The 20939-nt window shown below is 39.6% G+C and overlaps 1 protein-coding gene across 1 annotated transcript in view; it reads left to right on the forward strand.

Moving 5' to 3' along the window:
* CORO1C (coronin 1C) overlaps positions 1 to 20939 on the forward strand; it is a 90437-nt gene that overhangs the window by 39736 nt on the left and 29762 nt on the right. Inside the window, exon 3 of the mRNA XM_039471765.2 lies at positions 17167 to 17289. Coding sequence (XP_039327699.1) covers positions 17167 to 17289 — 123 coding nt within the window. The remainder of the gene's footprint in view (positions 1 to 17166; positions 17290 to 20939) is intronic.

The following is a 20939-nucleotide window of genomic DNA, read 5'->3' on the forward strand; positions in this document are numbered from 1 at the left end:
CCAGCTACTTGGGAGGCTGAGGCAGGAGAATTGTTTGAACCCAGGAGGCGGAGGTTGCAGTGAGCTCAGATCATGCCGTTGCACTCCAACCTGGGCAACAGAGCAAGATTCCATCTCAAGAAAAACCAAAAAACCAAAATATAATATCTATATAGATATAAACATTCTTAAATAAGTCCTAAGTGAATAATTGAGGGATTCCTTGGAATAGCAAGAGAAAGTTATGTTGCGTGGCAAGATTTTGTTATCCTTTGTTCCATGGTACCTTCATATAACCTAAAAAATGTGTTGTAAGATCAGTCATTATCTCGTACTTAACTTCAATTATGTTATTAATTTTTAGGAAAGAGTGTGCAATGTTAACACTGATGGGACTAAAAGTGATGTTTTATTTTCTTCCTTATAATTACCTGGACTTTAAAAGATTTTTTTACATCTCGAGATTTTGAAAAATATTATCAGTAATATTACCAGAGCACATACAAAGAGCTAACTATTGCTTAAATGTTTGTGAAATTTAACATGGTACTTTAGAAAAATCACATTCATTCATTCATATACTCATTCATTAGTGCCTGCATGTGCAGGGACCTGTGCTGGGATCTTGCTTTTTTTTTTTTATTTTGTTTTTTTTTTTTTTGAGGCAAAGTTGCTCTGTTACCCAGTGGTGCGATCTCGACTCACTGCATCCTCCATCTCCCAGGTTCAAGCACTTCTGCTTCAGCCTCATGAGTAGCTGGGACTACAGGTGTGCACCACCACACCTGGCTAATTTTTATATTTTTAGTAGTGACAGAGTTTCACTGTGTTGGCCAGGCTGGTCTCAAATTCCTGATCTCAAGTGTTCCTCCTGCCTTGGCCTCCCAAAGTGGGATTACAGGAGTGAGCCACTGGATTCTTGCTTTTAAAAAAGCTCCAACAGCTGTGCTTGATCTCTCCAGGGGGCACTTTGTAGGTACATGAAGTGCTCTAGTACAAGGGGTATGAGAGATCAGTTTCACCCTAGGCTCAGGAGGTAAGGAAGACATGACGGAGGAGGTTCAATCTGAATTCAGGTTTTTTTTCTCTGTGTAGGAGCTAAAGATGAAACAGAAGAGGAGCTGACTCAACTTTTCTTTAAATTAAATTTACTTTTATTTTTATTTTTGAGACAGAGTTTCACTCTTGTTGCCCAGGCTGGAGTGCAGTGGTGCAATCTCGGCTCACCACAACCTCTGCCTCCTGGGTTCAAGTGATTCTCCTGACTCAGCCTCCCCAGTAGCTGGGATTACAGGCATGCACCACCATGCCCGGCTAATTTTTGTATTTTAGTAGAGACAGGGTTTCTCCATGTTGGTCAGGTTGGTCTCCTGACTACAGGTGATTTGCCCTCCTCAGCCTCCCAAAGTGGTGGGATTACAGGTATGAGCCACTGCGCCCAGCCCAGCCCAGCCCAGCCCAATTTTTAAGCTGGTAAGTTAGTAGAGGGGCTCTGTCCCCAGGAGGGCAAAGAGGAGTTGGTAGGCACATTCCTCCTTCAGACTCCAGGAACTCTAGGAGTTTAGGTGGATTTTTCTAGTATTGGAGAAACAGAATGTTTGATTGGAAGGAAAACAAATCATTTATGTGTGGTATGAACTAACATTATGAGTCAAAAGGAGCTGAAGGATAGCTTTTTGGTAGAAAATCCTACATTTCTTGACTCTTTTTCTTTCACTGTCTGTGTGAATTTGGCGAAATATTTTCCTTGATTGTTATGGAGAAAAGAAGTAGAGTGGCCGGGCGCAGTGGCTCAAGCCTGTAATCCCAGCACTTTGGGAGGCCAAGGCGGGTGGATCATGAGGTCAAGAGATTGAGACCATCCTGGTCAACATGGTGAAAACCCGTCTCTACTAAAAATACAAAACATTAGCTGGGCATGGTGGCGCGTGCCTGTTAATCCCAGCTACTCAGGAGGCTGAGGCAGGAGAATTGCCTGAACCCAGGAGGCGGAGGTTGCAGTGAGCCAAGATGGTGCCATTGCACTCCAGCCTGGGTAACAAGAGCGAAACTCTGTCTCAAAAAAAAAGAACTAGAGTAAGCACTGTTTTATATTTTAGGATCACTGTTATAAGTAGATCAACATGACATCTTTCCTTTGTATCATCTTTAGGAAAAAGCAGTGACTTTTGTCATATTCATAGAAATGAGACTGCAGAATGCCAGCAGATACATGGATAGTCCTCTTCATAAACAGTGTCACAGTTTTTTCACTTGATAGGGTGGGATCATTCCTCTGTTCTTCAGTTGCAGAAATGGAAACTCCCAAATTGAGTGGTTGTCCGAGACTGTGAAGTCATTTGTTGATTAGGACTTAGGTTGCTGAGTCTTTATTTGGTTAGTATATACATATTTTTAATTTTTTTTTCTACTGAGTGTGAACAGCTTTTTTTTTTTTTTTTGTATAGAAATTGGTCTAGCCAAGTGGTGGCTCATGCCTCTGATCCCAGCACTTTGGGTGGCCAAGGTGGGTGGATCACTTGAGGTCAGGAGTTTGAGACCAGTCTGGCCAACATGGTGAAACCCCGTCTCTTCTAAAAAGACAAAAATTAGCTGGGCGTGGTGGCACACACCTATAATCCCAGCTACTTGGCAGACTGAGACAGGAGAATTGCTTGAACCCAGGAGGCAGGGCGGAGGTTTCAGTGAGCCGAGATTGTGCCATTGCACTCTAGCCTGGGCAACAGAGCAAGACTCCATCTCTCTCTCTCTCTCTCTCTCTCTCTCTCTCTCTCTCTCTGTCTGTCTTTCACACACACACACACACACACACACACACACAGAGAGAGAGAGAGAGAGAGAGAGAGAGAGAGAGAAACTGTGGTCTAATGGACACTGAAACCTTTGCATTCTTTCTCTGGGATTAGAGTTTAATAACAAAAACTAACTTGTCAGGGCTTTCATTCTGTCAGCTCTGAGAATTGTCTAAGGTTTGGAAAGTACTTGGTCTATACCATGCCTTGTGAAAGAAAGTACATGGTCTATACATGACAGTGATGAAATCGCAGTAGTTCACATTTGTTGCAGGTTTCCTTTAAGTGCCAGGCGCCATGCTGATAAATGCCTTCTCTCATGGGCTACTTGAAAGGGAATGGCTGTCTTCTGACGGTGCTTTTCTGTGTGATCCGCAGTCTCTGCCAGCACCTGCTGGATTTGCATTGGCTGCATGTCCGCCTTACTGTGCATTGCTGACAGGCAATTTCCATTTCTACACATTGCGGTACTCTGTTTTAGACAACAGTGGCAATGCTGGTAGCCCTTTGTACAGATGTGGATGTCTGGCACTTGGTAGCTTTGGCGTTATGGGCAGAGGATTTTGTTCAGAGCCAGCCAGTGTCCTGACATGTCACGGGATGCCCATTCACTGCCTCTTGAAATAGATTCTGTGTGATGCCTGGAGCACCTTAAACTGTCAAGTGTATGGGCTATGAAAGACTGGGGGACAGGACTGGGAGGGGTGGAGGATGCAGGGGGAGGGCACCAGGTGCAGAACAATGACTTCCAAATTATGTCACGAGCTGCCAGCCACACGAGCGCAGCCTGGCCTCATTACCACATGAAGTGCCACAGAAGGGCCTTTTCATTTTCTCCTAGTGACTGTGTTTTCCACAATCTTGCTGGGAGGGGTGGGGTGGGCACCCTGCTCACCCCTACTTAACAATGGAGCACAAAGTCTTGGCAGAAGGAACTTCCCAATGTACCCTGGGGCTATTTTTGATGACAGTGAGTGGCTGTGACTCACTGTGAGTGTGTGCCCTTGCAGATGATGGTTTCCACCCCACCCCCTCCCCTGGAGATGAGCAGGCAGCCTTTGTGCGTTTCCTTGGCCAGCTTCTCCTGCTGCTGCAGTTCACTGATATGTCCACAGCAGCCGGCCCGCAGGCCTGACAGGGCTCTGACAGTGGTTTTTACCATATATGGCCATCAGAGCGCTGTGGCTGTCAGCCGGCCAGGATAATTTCCTTCCTTTCCTTTGATTGGCTGCACGGGTGGCTCAGAGAATGGTGGGATCTGGGAGTGTGTGGTGAAGAGAAGCCACTGAGTCAAGTGCAAAGAACGTTTAACTGTTTCCTGGGTTTGTGGAGAGCGTGGGTCTGTCCTAAGCAGGCAGGCAAGTGCTGCCAGCAAAAGCCCTCGGTGTGTAAACATAGTAACCCTAGTGTGGGAAAGCTGCTGTGTCTCAGGTAAAGAAAGATATCTGAATACAGATTACTCTGAAATAAACTCAAGATGTCATGAGCACATTTCTGCAGTCACGAGTTTGCCCAGAAGCCACCTTATAACCACATGTAGCAAATCATCTGTTCCTGCCAAGTTGAATATCTTTGCCAGTTAGGGGTGGGACCTGAACTGAGTCCAGGGAAGACTGAGCTGAGAGGGCGTGTAATAGAACAGCTGTCTGCTTTCTTGGAGGAACGGTGACTTGGGTTTCATTTATGACTGAGCTTGGAGCCATGCTACAGGCTACTGAATTGAGTCTATACTACAGTCCTCTTGCTTGTTTACAACTGCTAAAAGATATGAACTGACTGAGCCATGGAACCCAAGGCATTAACCCCCACCCACCACCAAAAAAAAAGGTGTAATATTTTTCTATTTTTCATCTCCACTTCAAGGAGGGTGGATTTTTAGTCTGAGGCCTGTGGATTAAACAGTGCAGAGCTGCAATGGGAAGGGCTAGCCCTGGAGCTCTTCAGCAGCCACAGAGGGTTTCAGTAGACACATCACCAGTATCATTTGCTTACTGCGAGGGCTTAGACAACCAGTTTCTCTCTTTTCTGATTTGATATTGAATACTTTGATTTCCTATATTCCATTTTCACCCATACTTCTTTTGCTTTTCAGCTTTTGCTTTCCAGCTCAATTTTATTTTAACTAGATTCTGGGTTCCGAGTTTTTATTTGTTCTCAGCCCAGAAGCATCATATGGAATTACTTGTCTGTAATAATGAGCAGAAAGTATTAAGTGTTGGCTTTATAAATTCTTTAAGTCAGGAAGTTAGGAAATGCAGCTACTCTGGTTGCTTTCACATACTGGGCAATGTTGAGTAGGGAAATGTTAACTTTTCCATGTTTTTGCTTTCTGTTAATAAAATCTTTGTAGTTTTGCAATAACTTCCCTTAAGTTCTTAATGGATTTTAAAATGTGGTCTAATCAGTATCAAACCCAATTTTTAGAGAGGATCTGTGATGCTAAAATAATTTGCTTGGCATTTTCACTTCTGTCCAAAAAGACTGCTGTTTTTTTACTCACAGGCAGGTGAAGTCTCTGTAGACTCATACGCCCTCTCCCCAGCAGCTTTCGTTTCTAGCTTAGCTTACCTTACCTTACAGGGTAACTCAATCTGTAGGGTTTATTCCAGAGCACCTCCTTTTACCTCAAGGTTGGTGTTTCTGGTTCCCTTAAAGTAAAACCTCCTCAGAATGTTTTATTCCTGGGCCATGAGCTGTCACTCTTAGGGACCAGCCTGTGCATAAGTCATATATTGTGTGCACCCATCTTTTTGGTCTGCTGCTGAGTCTCTGTTCTATTTCCGTGTCGCTGTCCCCTTATCCCATGACCAGAATCATTCTAGCTCCTCCCCATGGAACAGCAGGGGCTTAAGAAATTCCAACAAAACATGTATCCACATAAATAATACTGTCATAAGAAAAAGGAAGTTGAAAAAAAATGGAAAACCCACTTCAATAGATATCCTTTTGACTCCTTTGAACTCTGCACAGTGTGAATGGAGTCCTTATGCTTGGGCTGAAAACTTTTCCTCTACTTCTGAGCACATGTTTGACTTAACATTCTCCTTGCTAAGTTGAGGAATTCTCAGTATATATCACCCCAAGGCCAAAAATAAGTTATGATTGAAATTTGGGCACATAAAGTGATTTTGATACTCATTTTTTCCTAAAATGAAAACTTAGATGAATATAAGGTAGAGGTTTGAACAATGTGGAAATCTTTAACTGTTCCTTGAGTCAGATGATGTAAAGTATCTCTGCTTGCCTTCCCCAGGTTGGGGTGGGGGCTCTTTAGGCCCTTACATCTGCGGGTGGTGTAACCAGTCTGGATAATAGGCATAGAGGACTGTAGATCAGGAGTTGGAAAAGTACTGGAAGTGAGACAGCTGCCTGAGTTGGATTAGATAAGGGAGAAAGCAGCGTAGAAAGCAGCCTGAATCCAGCACCCTAGGAAGGTGTGGGTTTATACAATGAACTCTAGAATGTAAGCTTGGAAGAAATTGTATGTGGGATAACTAGAGCTTCTTAAAGGGGAATATTTGATTTGACTTATCACTCAAATGAATGTATGTCATTTTTTATCACCATGGGAATTTATTACTTTGTGAAAACATACATTAGTTTTGAGAGAGAGTAAGCCTGCTGGGTAAAGTGTTGTGTGACTTTAACAAAATGTTATATTTCCATACTTTCAGGAACCAGTGATTATCAGATTGATCCGTCTTTTTTTTTTTTTTTTAAAGAGACATAGTCTCGCTTTGTCACCCAGGCTGGAGTGCAGTGGTACTATCTTGGCTCACTGCAACCTCAGCCTTCAGGGTTCAAGCGATTCTCCCACCTCAGCCTCCCAAGTAGCTGGGATTGATTACAGGTGTCCACCATCATGCCAGCTAATTTTGTATTTCTAGTAGAGATGAAGTTTTACCACATTGGCCAGGCTGGTCTCGAACTCCTGACCTCAGGTAATCCACCCACCTTGGCCTCCCAAAGTGCTGGGATTACAATCGTGAGCCACCGCGTCCAACCCGCTATATCTTATTTATAAGAAGGCGATCTCACACCGCCTTCTAAAAGTCCACATTTAAGAAGTAAATTCATCCTACATATTGAGGGCAGTACTGAGTGCAATAAAAGAAATTGTTTAGTAGAGATGGTGAAACCGTGTCTCTACTAAAAATACAAAAATTAGCCAGGTGTGGTGATGTGCACCTGTAATCCCAGCTGCTCAGGAGGCTGAGGCAGGAGAGTCACTTGAACCTGGGAGGTGGAAGTTGCGGTGAGCAGAGATTGCACCACTGCACTGCAGCCTGGCCTGCAGAGCGAGGACTTTGCCTCAAAAAAAAAAAAAAAAAAAAGATACACTGTTAAAAAGTAGATGGTGGTGTGTGATTTTCCGGTAAGATTGATATGACAGGAAATGCTCCTACAACTAAGAAATATCATTTCTTGTTTTTTTTAAATTTAAATTTTAATTAAATATTATTATTATTATTATTATTATTATTGAGACAGAGTCTCACTCTGTCACCCAGGCTGATGTACTGTGGCACAATCTTGGCTCACTGCAACCTCTGCCTCCCAGGTTCAAGTGATTGTTGTGCCTTAGCCTCCTGAGTAGCTGGGATTATAGGCACCCACCACAACGCACAGCTAATTTTTATAATTTTGGTAGAGATGGAGTTTCACCATGTTGGCCAGGCTGGTCTTGAACTCCTGACCTCAAGTTATCCACCTGCCTCAGCCTCTGAAAGTGCTGAGATTATAGGCATGAGCCACTGGGCCTGGCTTGTATTACTATGTTTTTGAAACAGGATCTCACTGTCACCCAGGCTGGAGTGCAGTGGCATGATCATAGCTCACTGCAGCCTTGACCTCGTGGGCTCAGGTAATCCTCCCACCTCAGCTTCCTGAGTAGCTGGGACTACAGGTGTGCGCCACCACACCTGGCTAATTTTTATATTTCTTTGTAGGGACAGTGTTTCGCGATGTTGCCCAGGCTGGTATTTCTTAAGTGGTATGTTAAATTTAGTGTGTCTAAAGAGGAATTTTTTTGCAGTTATTTAAGTTATGAATTTTACTTTTGAGAGCAATTTGATAGTTATATTTTTACTGATGATTACATTTTGATTTTCATTCCTCTTCTCCCCCTAAAATGCCCATTGCAGGAAATGTTGCCTAACTCTGTGGGTTTAGTTCAAGCATCAGTCTCCAGGAACTCTGCTGTGTTTTAGCTACTTCAAGATTTTCAGGGGTCTTCCCCAAAACAAATGATAGTGCTTGTATTGGGGATGGTTTCTGCCACAGTGAAGGTTGCTAGCTGGAACATGCTCAAAGCCATCACCCTCAGCTCTGGCCAGCCATGTGGAAATTGTGCCATTACACCTCTCCCTTATGCCAGCTGTATATATGCTTTGGAAGCTGAATTTTCCCTTCGGCTCATGTTGCTTGGCTCTGGTCAGGCTACTGGATCTTTCAGATAATAATGTCTGTAAGCCAGTGTCCTGACCTATTTCACCTATGTCCCGTGAGTTTATAAACTGGCTCTAGACCAGAGCCTTTGGGAAACTTGGTGCTGGCCATTTTTGCCACTTGTTGGGTTGACATGCTAGTAATCCCAGTCATTTGGAGTTCTAACTAGAGAGGTATAATGAAAACTATCCTATGGCTTGTGATTGGGACTAGTAAATAATCTGTGAATCAAAATGTATTTAAAGAAAGGAGTCTAAATGGCTATTACATTTTTAGCTAAACTACCGCAATTCCATGCTAGAAAAAGTAATATTCTAGATGAAGCAACAGAGGTGATTTATCCCTAGTGAAATAGTGGACTGATGTGTTACTAAAGTGAAGTTTTTCTATCTCTAAGCCTTGGAAGGTTGGTGGGTGGTTCTTAAATAAGTCATTTTTTAGTTTAAAAAGATATCTAAAAGCTGGCTTTAATTCTTGTGCATCTTCCTTTCAGCCTCTGCATTCATTTAAATTTGCTGCTTAGAGGTGCAGGTAAGCTGTGTTGTCACCATGACATGTGGTGGATGTCTTTCTGAATGGCCCCTCACAATCTAGCTAATTATACATGGATTCTTCAGTTTATCCACTACATGATAAATTGAGTATGTGTCGTGTGGATGAATGAGAATTGTGTTCTCATTAGATCCTAGTGCAAAATGTCTTTCAGAATGATGTTTCCTCATGTTACCATTTAAGGCCATTATTAATATGGTTTCCTTCAGTCTCCATGAACTGGAGCTCTCAGGAGTTTGTAAGTGCCCAGCTTTGCATTTTTAATAATGTGTACTGATTTGGTGAAATATGTTGTTGTGCTTTTGTTTTGATTTAATTATGAGTAAGATGATATTTGGAGGTATAAGCCCTTGAAAGCAGGATAGCTGATACTTGACTGTGTGTTTGTGAACATCCAGCATGCCAAATAATCAGTGTACCTTTAAAATGCCGTATAACCTGATATGCTCTTCTCATTTTTGTTCTTTTATCACGGCCAGATATTTAGTCAATTGCTTTTCTCTTGTACTACAGTAGAACACTACTTTCTCTATTTTATTTATTTTAATGATTTATGATGACATCACAACCAGAGGAAGCAGCTGCTTGTAGAATATCATTTTTTATTAACTCTGTGTTTCTGGTGGCCAGTTGCCAATAATTTTTAACATTACTTGTGTGCTTTTTTTTTTTTTTTTTTACAACTCATGGCATAGTGGAAATTTTTTTCCCCCCTATCCAAATCTAGTATGGTTGGTCAGTGATATTTTAGATCTTTGCTTCTTGACTTTCTCTGTGCCCCAGTTTCTTTATTTAGAAAACAGGGTAATAAAGTTCTCACATCGTAAAGGTTTTCATGAGAACAAAGTTATCAAGGTTTTCAGACAGGTCCTAGCATGTAATTTAAGTACTTAAAAAGTGCTAGCCATTATTATTATTTGTTTTGATAGAAAGGATGGAAATAGGTGGCAGTTGCTCTTTTAGTGACATTCAGGTTCCAGAGAAAATGTTGAGTTCCAGTACTTTCAGGCTGCATATTTACTCGGGCCAAGCTGGAAATGGCAGTAATCCTTATTATTATTCTTAAATATCTTGACTGAAAAATACTGGTGAATAGCTATTGACTTTTAGCCAGGGTTATTTAATTTTAACTTCAAAAAAGAAGTCATTTAGTAAGAAGCTTCTTAGTATGTAATTAAGAACAACTAGTACTAGTACTTCCAGATTCCCCTCAAAATTGCTTTGTATTTGAACAAAAGCTCTTCTTAGCCCAGATTGAAAAAAAAAATTTGGTGTTCTTGGAAGTTTAGAGCTCAGTACTATACTTGAAGAATGCCAAATGCGGTTTCCTGAGCAGAGCCTGGGAATGCAAAGACCCTGATGTAAAACAAAACAATTCAGGTAGAAAAGCTTTTTTCCTTGGGAGTAAAAAAAAAAAAAAATTAAATGCAAAGTCAATAACAATGCATTGGTGTATTTCTCAACTTTATTATATTTTTAATTCTTTTTTTCAAAATAAGAACTGTATTAAACAGGGCAGGTATGGTGGCTTATGCCTGTAATCCCAGCATTATGGGGGTCTGAGGTGGGCGGATCACGAGGTCAGGATTTCGAGACCAGGCTGGCCAAGATGGTGAAACCCCGTCTCTACTAAAAATACAGAAATTAGCCAGGTGTGGTAGCAGGTTCCTGTAATCCCAGTTACTCAGGAGGCTGAGGCAGGAGAATTGCTTGAATGGGAGGTGAAGGTTGCAGCGAGCCGAGATTGAGCCACTGCACTTTAGCCTGGGTGACAGAACAAGACTCCATCTCAAAAAAAAAAAAAAAAAAGAAAGAAAAGAAAAGAAAGAAAAAAAAATCAAACAAATAAAATAATAGGACACACATGTACTAACTCACAAGATTAAACAGATGTTAATATTTTGCCATATTTGTTTCATACCTCCCCTTTTTGAAGAAAGTAATAAAGCATAACAGATAGAGGTAAAATACCATTTCCACGTATTTCCTACTTCCCCAGAGGTAATCTTTTCCTCAAATATGTACCATATTTTTATCACATATATATTTATCTGTAACATGTACTTTTATTTCTTGTGTCTTAAACTTTTGTATAACTATTTATTCCCATACTAAAGGACAGTGAAATTGCTTCTGCCACTATTGCCAACAATGTGGCAATAAATATTCCTCTTGTACAAAATGTGGGAGCATCTCTCTCACCGGGACCACCTAGAAGTGGCATTGCTGGGCTCTACCTGTTACTGAATTGCTCTTGAAAGGAATTATAACAGCCGGGCGCGGTAGCTCACACCTGTAATCCTAGCACTTTGGGAGGCTGAGGTGGGTGGATCACCTGAGGTCAGGAGTTCAAGACCAGCCTGGCCATCATGGTGAAACCCCATCTTAAAAAAAAAAAAAAGAAAGATAAAAAAGAAAGGAATTGTAACAAGGTATTATGTAAGCAGTTTATGAGTTCCTCTTTCCTGACATCCTTCCCAGCACTTGTATTCAGACTTTTAAATTTTTGCCAGTTTTGAAGGGTATAAAATGTCACCTCGTTGTTTTAATTTGCAGTTCTCTAATTATTAGTGAGATTGGAGTATCTTTTCACACATCCGTTGCCTTTTCAGGTTTTCTTCCCTGTGAATTCTCTGCTCATATAATTTGTCCCCTTACTCTGGTTGTTGATTTGGTTGGGTATATATGTTGCATACCTCTTCTTGCACTTTGTAACTTTTCTGTTCACCTATGTTTTTTTTTTTTTTTTGAGACGGAGTTTCGCACTTGTTACCCTGGCTGGAGTGCAATGGCGCGATCTCGGCTCACCGCAACCTCCGCCTCCTGGGTTCAGGCAATTCTCCTGCCTCAGCCTCCTGAGTAGCTGGGATTACAGGCACACACCACCATACCCAGCTAATTTTTTGTATTTTTAGTAGAGACGGGGTTTCACCATGTTGACCAGGATGGTCTCGATCTCTTGACCTCGTGATCCACCTGCCTCGGCCTCCCAAAGTGCTGGGATTACAGGCTTGAGCCACCGTGCCCGGCCTCACCCATGTTTTTAAGAACAACTCACACTGCTGAATTTGGTTTGCTTTTGTTGTTGTTCTTTGTGAGGAGCTTTGCATCAGTTTTTATAAGTTATATAGGCTTCAATTTTTCTCCCGTATACCATCCTTTGTTTCAAGGTATTAACATTCTTTATATAATAAATTCAGTGGCACTTTTCTTTTTCTGTTCTCTGGAAAGTTTTGTTTGAAATGATCTCCTCCTTGAATACTTAGTGCCACTCACCTGTAAAACCATCTGGGCCCAGTGTTTTCTGGTGTTTGGTGATTGATTGATTGATTGGGGGATGGTGATGGGTAGAGTTATATTACTAATCTTTTATGGTATGGATCTAACTTATATTTGTTTATTCTTGAATATGCTTTGATGTTACTTTTATTTCTGTGAGATTATATATTTCATCTAGAACTTTAAAATTTATATGTATTGTCAAATGTTATTCCTAGTATTTTTATACTCTGTAAATTTCTACTTTATTTGTAAGTTATGTCCCTTTTAAAATTATTGATATTAATTTGTGCCTTCTCTCTTTTCATGATCTATCCAGTTTAGTTGATTTTGTTATTTCTTTTCCACTGATTTCTTTTCTAATAATTTTATGTTTTCTGGATGTACTCTGTTCATTTGCTAACTTCTCAAGGCAGCAACTCAATGCATTAGTTTTTGGTCTTTTCTAGCATGCATTTAAGACTACGTTTTTCACTAAGATCTGTTTTAGTTGTATCTTGCCCATTTGGATATGTCATGTATTGCTCAGTTTTAACTTTTCTATTATCCATTATGATTTTTTAAAAACTGAATTATTTAGTAAATGAAAATATTTTCAAATGTATTGGAGATTTTTGGTTTATTTTCTATTAAATTTTAATTGTGTTGCATTATACTCAGAACATGCTTTACCTGCTGTTGACTCCTTGGTATTTTTTGAGATTTGCTTTATGATCTCCCAACTGATAATTAAAAAAAATTAATGTTTAATGTGTGTTTGAAAAAGGTGTATTTTTATATGTATTTATTAGATCAAACTTGTTAATTTTGGTAAAATCTTTCATATTCATATTAATTTTGCCTGCTTCGTCTCTTAAATCTTTGTTAAAATCTCTTAAGATTATGGACTTGTCATTTTCTTTTTCGAGTTCTCTCAACTTTTGCTTAATTGTTTTGAAATTGTATGGTTAGATGAATTAAAGTTTTTAGTGACAATGTAACTTTACAGTGAATTGTTTCTTTAGATGTCAGGTAGCGACATTAATCTCTAATAGCGCATTTTACCTTAAAGTTTGTTAGTTCTGGTGTTATCTACAAGATATACTTTTTTTTTTTTTTTTTTTTGCAAAGTCTAACTCTGTTGCCAGGCTTGAATGGAGTGTTCGGCTCACTGCAACCTCCACCTCCTGAGTTCAAGCGATTCTCCTGCCTCAACCTCCTGAGTAGCTGGGACTACAAGTGCACACCACTAAGCTCAGCTAATTTTTGTATTTTTAGTAGAGACAGGGTTTCACCATGTTGGCCAGGATGGTCTTGATCTCTTGACCTTGTGATCTGCCTGCCTCCGCCTCCCAAAGTACTGGGATTACAGGCATGAGCCATTGTGCCTGGCCCAGGTATACTTTTTAATATGCCCCCTCCTTTAGTTGCCTTTTGGTGCCATTATTTTTTAAAAATATGTTTTGTAGTTGGATTTAATCTAATCTGAGAGGCCTTGTCTTTTAGTGAGCTTAATCTTGCATTTACTACAAATCATGATTTATAGTTGGTTTTTATTTCCACCGTCTTACTTTGTGCTTTCTAGTTTTTCATGCTTTTTTCTTCTTAAAGAGTTTATCTCCGCTTTTCATGAATTGCATTCATACTTTCTTTGGTCCTTATTTTCATTTCTTCTTTCTATTGGATTGAGCCACTTTTTAAATTCTAGCTATTCTAGTACCCCTCTACCCCTACCCACTCCCAGAAATTATACATTGTCTTTCTTTCTTCTTAGTATTTACTCTTAATTTGGACATTTTTACTTAAAGTCTAAAACTAGTCAATTTTTAAGTCTGATCATATGCCTACCTTAAATGGTATTATTGTTTTAATATTTTATTTCTGTCTTTTTAGAATCTGTTCTCCAAGTAGGTATTATTACAACTGTTTTAGTACCTGTTTGTAGTTGCTTTATTTATTTATTTGCTCACTGTTGTTTTGCTATACCAGTCCATTTTTCTAGCTTACTTTCTTTTCCTGAACTGAGTTCTTGAACTTAATTCTTTCAAATTAATATAGTAATTCTTTGAAATAAGTCTAAGAATTTATTCTTTTGAACAAGGGTTTACCCATGGTAAATTAATTCCGTCTCTTTTTGTCTACAGTGTCTTTTGTTTGATTTTTCTTGTCATCATTCTTGAATGATAGTTTTTCTGGGTATGGAATACAAGGGTGGTTGTTTTTCTTAGCATTTCCAAGATATTTTTCATTTCTTTGTTTTTCTAATTGCTTCTGAGAAGTCTGCTCACAGTCAGTCTAATTACTCTCAGTAGGTAATCTGTCCTTTCTCTGGTGTTGCTTCTGGGATTTCTTCTTTGTTTTAGGTGTTCTAAGTTGAACTAGGATATGAATAGATAAGAATTTGTTTTCACTTATATTGCCTGAGGTGGGATTTGTGCCTCTTAAATCTAAAGATTTATGCATTTAATTGAACCCGAAAAATTCTCAGCCATTATCTTTTTAATTTTTGCCTCTGTTCCATTCTTTTAATTCTCTCCTTTTGGTATGTCTATTTAAATGTGTGTCAAACTTCTTCATTCTGGCCTTCCAGCCTTAGGATGTTTTAAATTATGAAATGTCCCACATTCAAGCCATGCATGGTGGCACACACCTATAGTTCCAGCTATGTAAGAGGCTGAGGCAGGAGGATCACTTGAGGCCAGGAGTTCAAAGCTGCAGTGAATTCAAGCTTGCCTGTGAATGGCCACTGCATTCCAGCCTAGGCAACATGAGACAAGAACAAGAGGGAGAAAGAGAGACAAGGAAGGAATGAGAAAGAGGGAGAAAGAGAACCCACATTCAAAAGAGTATATCTATAGTTTAATAATTGTATAACATAATTATTAAGTAATTGTGTAAAATAGGATGAACATCTGTGATCCCAGTACCATCAGCTTGAGCAATAATATTACCTGGGGTAGTAGCTCAAAGAGTGCAAGTGAAATCTCCATCTCACTTGCATGGTTTTTATGAGGATGCAATAAGATAATTAAGAAAAATCACCTGGCTTAGACTTAGTAGTTTTTCCTTCTTTAAGGAGAGACACCATCAGAAGTGTGGTAGAATGGATACCAGCATTTGTTTAATTTTGGGTAATGTTTATCAAGTACTTCAAGTGCTGGGACAGTACCAAGTTCTTTACCTTGATTGTCTGATTTAGTCCTCACATCAGCTCTTAAAAAATAAACTATTAAATATTCTAGATTTACAAATGAGGAACTGAGGTTGAGGGATGGAGTAATGTGGCCAGGACTTCACAGCTAGAAGATGGCAGAGCCATGACTACACTCTGGGCAGTCTCATTCTCAACCATTTGTGCTTTGCTGTCTGCAAATGAACTGTGTGGCTCCTGCCTATGACACCCAGATTCTATATGATATGGTGTTCATTGGATTTCCTTTTCTGAAGTCTTTTTCTGGTGATGCGTTTTGGGAGATCTAAACTAGGTTTAATTAGTTTTACAAGGGAAAGTGGAGGAACATGAAGAAACCTAGGCCTTAGGTCTGTAAACAGGCCTATCTTCAGGTCTCAGCTTAGAAGTTACCTTTCCCAGCAGAAAACCTCTCCAGAGACTGACCCCACAAGCCTGCTTAAATGTCCTCTTTCTGAGTTTTTATGTGGTACCATAATTGGTTGTTTAAATGTCTTTTTCCTCTCATTGGGCTCCATGCTTAGCTAGGACAGACTGCCTTGTTCACGTCTGTATCTCCAGCACTCAGCACAATGTCTGGTCTATAAAAGTTCACAACACGTATTTGTTAATTCTTAATGATGGAGTAAATTATTGTACTAGAAGAACTAATAATGTGACAACTTTTATTTAATATTTTATTCCAGGTACTGTAGTTAAATTTTTTACATACTTTACACAGATAATTATGATACTGAATTGTGATTTATTTAAAAGTATTCTCTCATTTAATCCTTACAGTAATCGTGGGAGTTAAGTATCATTGTTAACTATTTTACAGATGACAAATAAGCTGAAGCTTAGAGAGATTACATGACTTGTCTAAAGTCACCTGTTGTTTAATCAGTAGACCCTGGATTTGAACCCCTTCCTGTCTGATTTTAGAGCTCAGGTGGTCTTTACATGTTAGCGTTTTGCTTCTCTGGAGATTCCCACAGTCAAGTCAAATTGGAGAAATCGTAGAATTTTCTGATCTTGAAAAATTGCCAAGAAGCCTGCCCCAGCGTTGGGATGATTTGCCATATCAAAGCAAAAACAACAAAAAATAGATTCAGCCATATGTTGCAGTGATTCCTTTCTGCGTACCTGCTCTTAGAGCATACACAGCTTCAGTGTGGACTGGCATTAAGCTGTTTTAAAAAGGAAACCATTTTCATGCACCCGTTGTTAACACCAGCAGTTGTCTTAGTTGACACAAAATTGATCTGATAACCCTGGTTGGCTTGCTAGATTCAAATGTGTGACATGAGCAAATTGTGGTAGCTATTTAAGACCAACATTAAACATTTTATTCTTAATCAGATGTGGAACTGGCTAATGGGTGAAGTCTAAGTTGGTGTTAACTAGACTGGCTAGCTGGCATTTCTGTTGATTGAAGATAGCAAAGAGACTGAGACATTAAAGTGTAGTATGCCCTTTGGACCCTATGCTAAAGGTTTTCTTTTTTTACTTTAACTTTTTAAATTTTAATCATGCCATTCATTTTCAGAACTGGTCATTTATATATTTGAGGATATTGTCTCATTGTATTAAAAGTTATATTTCACATTTTGAATAATACCAAAGTTTAGAGTTTTTTTAAAAGCCATAGAACATCCTTTTAATTTACAACTTGGCTATTGTAGAATTGTATTTTGGTGGAAAGACTTTTGTATTCTCTTTTGCTGTCTGCTAGTGCAGTTGATTAAATCTTTGTGGTTCTAAGGATTTAGATTCTTGTAATTTGATGGCATATCCTTGGTAGTGGCTTTTTCTAGAAGTGAAAGTTGATGTTGACTATATAATGTCACCGTATGTAGACAATTGAGAGTTTTGGGTGAAGGTAATAAAGGAGAAATGGGCCTAAGAAAATGTATAACCTCTGTGGTGGTGATGTTACATAATAGGTTTGTTTCTCTCTTCTTTCAGACCGGTCGAATTGACAAATCCTACCCTACAGTATGTGGCCACACAGGACCAGTGCTGGACATAGACTGGTGCCCACATAACGATCAAGTCATTGCCAGCGGTTCAGAGGACTGCACGGTGATGGTAAGCTCCCAGGGTGTTGCATGCACACAGGCCTGTGAGACTCACCTACTCCTTTCAAAAGCATATGTGTGGGTGTGTGGGTGTATGTGTGTGTGTATATATATAGAGAGAGGCTTGAAAAGCAGAAAGTTATAGCAGTTTTGACTGTCTATGGGATTTTACAAGAATTTACTACATTTAACTGCAGATAATCCTTTCAACAAGCCCTTAAATCAAAAGGTTGTACTGCAGTGTCTTTACTTTTTTTTTTTTGAGGTGGAATCTCACTCTATCACCCAGGCTGGAGTGCAGTGGCATGGTCTCGGCTCACTGCAACCTCCGCCTCCCGGGTTCGAGTGATTCTCCTGCCTCAGCCTCCTGAGTAACTGGGATTATAGTTGTGTGCCACCACACCCAGCTAATTTTTGTATTTTTAGTAGAGACAAGGTTTCACCAAGTCAGCCAGGCTGGTCTAGAACTCCTTATATTTTCTTAGTGATCCTCCTACCTCGGCCTCCCAAAGTCAATTACAGTCTTTTCTGTGAGTGTTTGTGTACATGCTTATTGACAGCTGACATTTTCTCTGTCAGAAGATTTTAGGGAAAGTAAAATGACTTTTCAGTAATTCTGTAATGCCAGTTTACTACATGAATTTCCTGCCACCCCAAAAGGAGAGAAAAAACTGCTGGCAAAGACTGTGTAAGATACTGATGTAAGATGCTAAAGTTATGCAGATAAAGTGGGATATGTTGAAGGTGGTAGGAGACAGTTTTTGCAATTAATTGTTTCCAAGCTAATGGCAAAAAGTGTGTTCTGTCCAGTGGACCCTGGTTAAGAAAGTCCTTTTCATTGCAATTGCTTGTTTCCAAGTTAATGGCAGAAAGAATGTTCCGTTCAAGGGATCCTGGTTAAGAAAGTCCTTTTCATAAAGACATACAAACAAAATGTGAAAGGTGAATTAAGTACTTTACATTCCCTCCTTTAGTTTCCAAAAGTAAGTTATGTGTGAAACAAAGCTTTGGAGTACTTTTTAATATGATTTCTTGTTCTTGGTTATGATTTTTAACTTGCAAATGTGATTATTGGTTTGGATCAGTTTTTAATGCCAGCCCAAAATAGGTTGAAAAGGTTAGGCATAAGCACAAATGGAAGTACTGCTGCCCCTGAAATAAGGGAAGATGTTCTCTAATTAATTTGTAAGCAGTCTCACATATGTCAGGTAGATGGCTTGGAGAACCACGCTACTTTTATTTTCCTATCTATTGGCTGTGGACTGAAACATTGTTTGGAAGACTTTATTAATTAAAATTATTTTATATAAACACAAATTAATTCCTGAACTGTGTCATTTAAACATTTATCTGCTTTTCCTCATGGGCTTTGGCTGGGAATGTCTCCTCCTGTGATCTCATAATTTTGGCAGCTAAAGCATATTAAGAAAATACACTTCTGTGAAAGGGAATTGTTCTGTTTAAGATGCCTTATTAAATTGATCATTTTAATGGCTACGGACACATTTTGCTAAGAGAAAGGAATATTATTTAGACCTGATACCAGAATATATATATATTTTTGAGATGGAGTCTCGCTTTGTCGCCCAGGCAAAAGTGCAGTGGTGTGATCTCAGCTCACTGCAACCTCCACCTCCTAGGTTCAAGCGATTCTCCTGCCTCCGCCTCCCGAGTGGCTGAGATTACAGGCCTATGCCACCATGCCCAGCTAATTTTTGTCTTTTTAGTAAAGACAGAGTTTCACTGTGTTGGCTAGGCTGGTCTCAAACTTCTGATCTCAAGTGACCTGTCTGTCTCAGCCTCCCAAAGTACTGGGATTACAGGCACGAGCCACCGTGCCTGACTCTGATGCCAGAATCTTAAATGGAGAGTCTGAATCTCTTTTGAAGAAGCATTTTTGATTGATCTCTGGCCCTCCCTGTCTCTAGCATTACTGGTCACATTATTCTTAAAAAAAAAAAAAAAAAAAAAAAAAAAAAAAAAAGTTTGTATTATAAAACAGAAAAACACACCAAATAGTTAAGTGAAAAAGTGAATTCAGGGAGTTAAGTGATTTATGACATAGCGAACACCATGTAACTACCTTCCATGTCAAAAAGCAGAACTTTCCCAACCTCCTCAGACTTCTCCATGTGCCCCATCCCGCCACAACACCCCTCCTCCCTCTCAAAGTAACCACTCTCCTGACTTTTGTAATACTCATCTCTTTGCCTTTCTTTGTGGTGGTAGTCACTCAAGTGTACACCATAGACTCTGTAGATTAGTCTTGACAGTTTAAAAACTTTATATATAGTCTTTTAAGTCTTAATCTGTAGATTCCGCCTCCATCATTTTCTTTTCCTTACAATGTGTCTATTCAAAAGCCCTGACCTTTGACCCATACTTTTCTTTTTTTTTCCTTTTCTTTGGTTTTTTTTTTTTTTTTTCTTTTTGAGACAGTCTTACTCTAGGCAGGAGTGCAGTGGCATGTCTCAGCTCACTGCATCCTCTGCCTCCTGGGTTCAAGCAATTCTCCTGCCTCAGTCTCCTGAGTAACTGGGATTACAGGCACCTGCCACCACACCCAGCTAATTTTTTGTATTTTTAGTAGAGACGGGGTTTCACCATGTTGGCCAGGCTGGTCTCAAACTCCTGACCTCGTGATCTGCCTGCCTTGGCCTCCCAAAGTGCTGGAATCACAGGCGTGAGCCACGATGCCTGGCCTGACCTGTGCTTTTCAACCATCTGGATTTTGCTGATTGTACCCTCATGTTGCAGTTCAACTTGGTCCTCTGTCCTCTGAATTTCCTGCAAATTGGCAGCTGGATCCTGAAGTGTGGTTCAATTCAGGTTCTGTCCTTTTGGCAAGACTATACTGTTAATGTTATGTTCTTCCATTCGCTAGGAAGCACATGATGTCAAGATGTCTGGGTTTCATTCTTTTTCGATTTGTGCATTCAGTGCCTACATCTAGTCATTTACTGGGGATTCCAGTATGGTGACAATAAATTCTGTCATTTTGTTTTCAATTTTTAGTTGGTAAAATTTTATAAGACAATATGCTCACTTGCTTACTATTTAGTTACCAAATAGTATAGTTCATTTAGGAAAGCAGGATAAATGCTTGATTATTTCCTTTCATTTACCCAGTTGTCGAGATAATGAATTGGTTCTCTGTTGTCCTCAGAAGGTGAAGAAATTAGGGTTTTCTCCCTCTTTCCTTTCCTTTTGAAATTATGGATTTGAACATATATGCTGTGTTCAATCCATTACAATTCTTATCTCAAAACAGATTGTCCTGTCTTTTCCAAAGGGAACCTCTTCAAGATTTCTGAGTCCTTTTGAAATGACCTTATAGTCTTTTAGTCTTTGATTGACAGATTCCTTGCTGTGTGACATGTTGAGGTGTTTCAGGCTCACCTTGGACATCTCTCCTCAAGCCATTTCTTTCAGAAGTCCTGGTTTCTTTTAATGGAAAGTGATACCTATTAAGTATGCAGTAGCATTATGTCTAATATGTATATATATATGTTAATTTAAAAATACTGTATTACCAAAGAGAGTGTAATCTTTTTGCTGTGGAGGGTTTCCCCTTAGTGTTGAAGGCTGCTGACTGATGAGGGTGGTGGTTGCTGAAGGTTGGGCTGGATGAGGCAACAGCAACAATGAAGTTTGTCATAT

Source organism: Saimiri boliviensis, chromosome 7, assembly GCF_048565385.1.
Source record: "Saimiri boliviensis isolate mSaiBol1 chromosome 7, mSaiBol1.pri, whole genome shotgun sequence".
In the NCBI taxonomy this organism is placed as follows: domain Eukaryota; kingdom Metazoa; phylum Chordata; class Mammalia; order Primates; family Cebidae; genus Saimiri; species Saimiri boliviensis.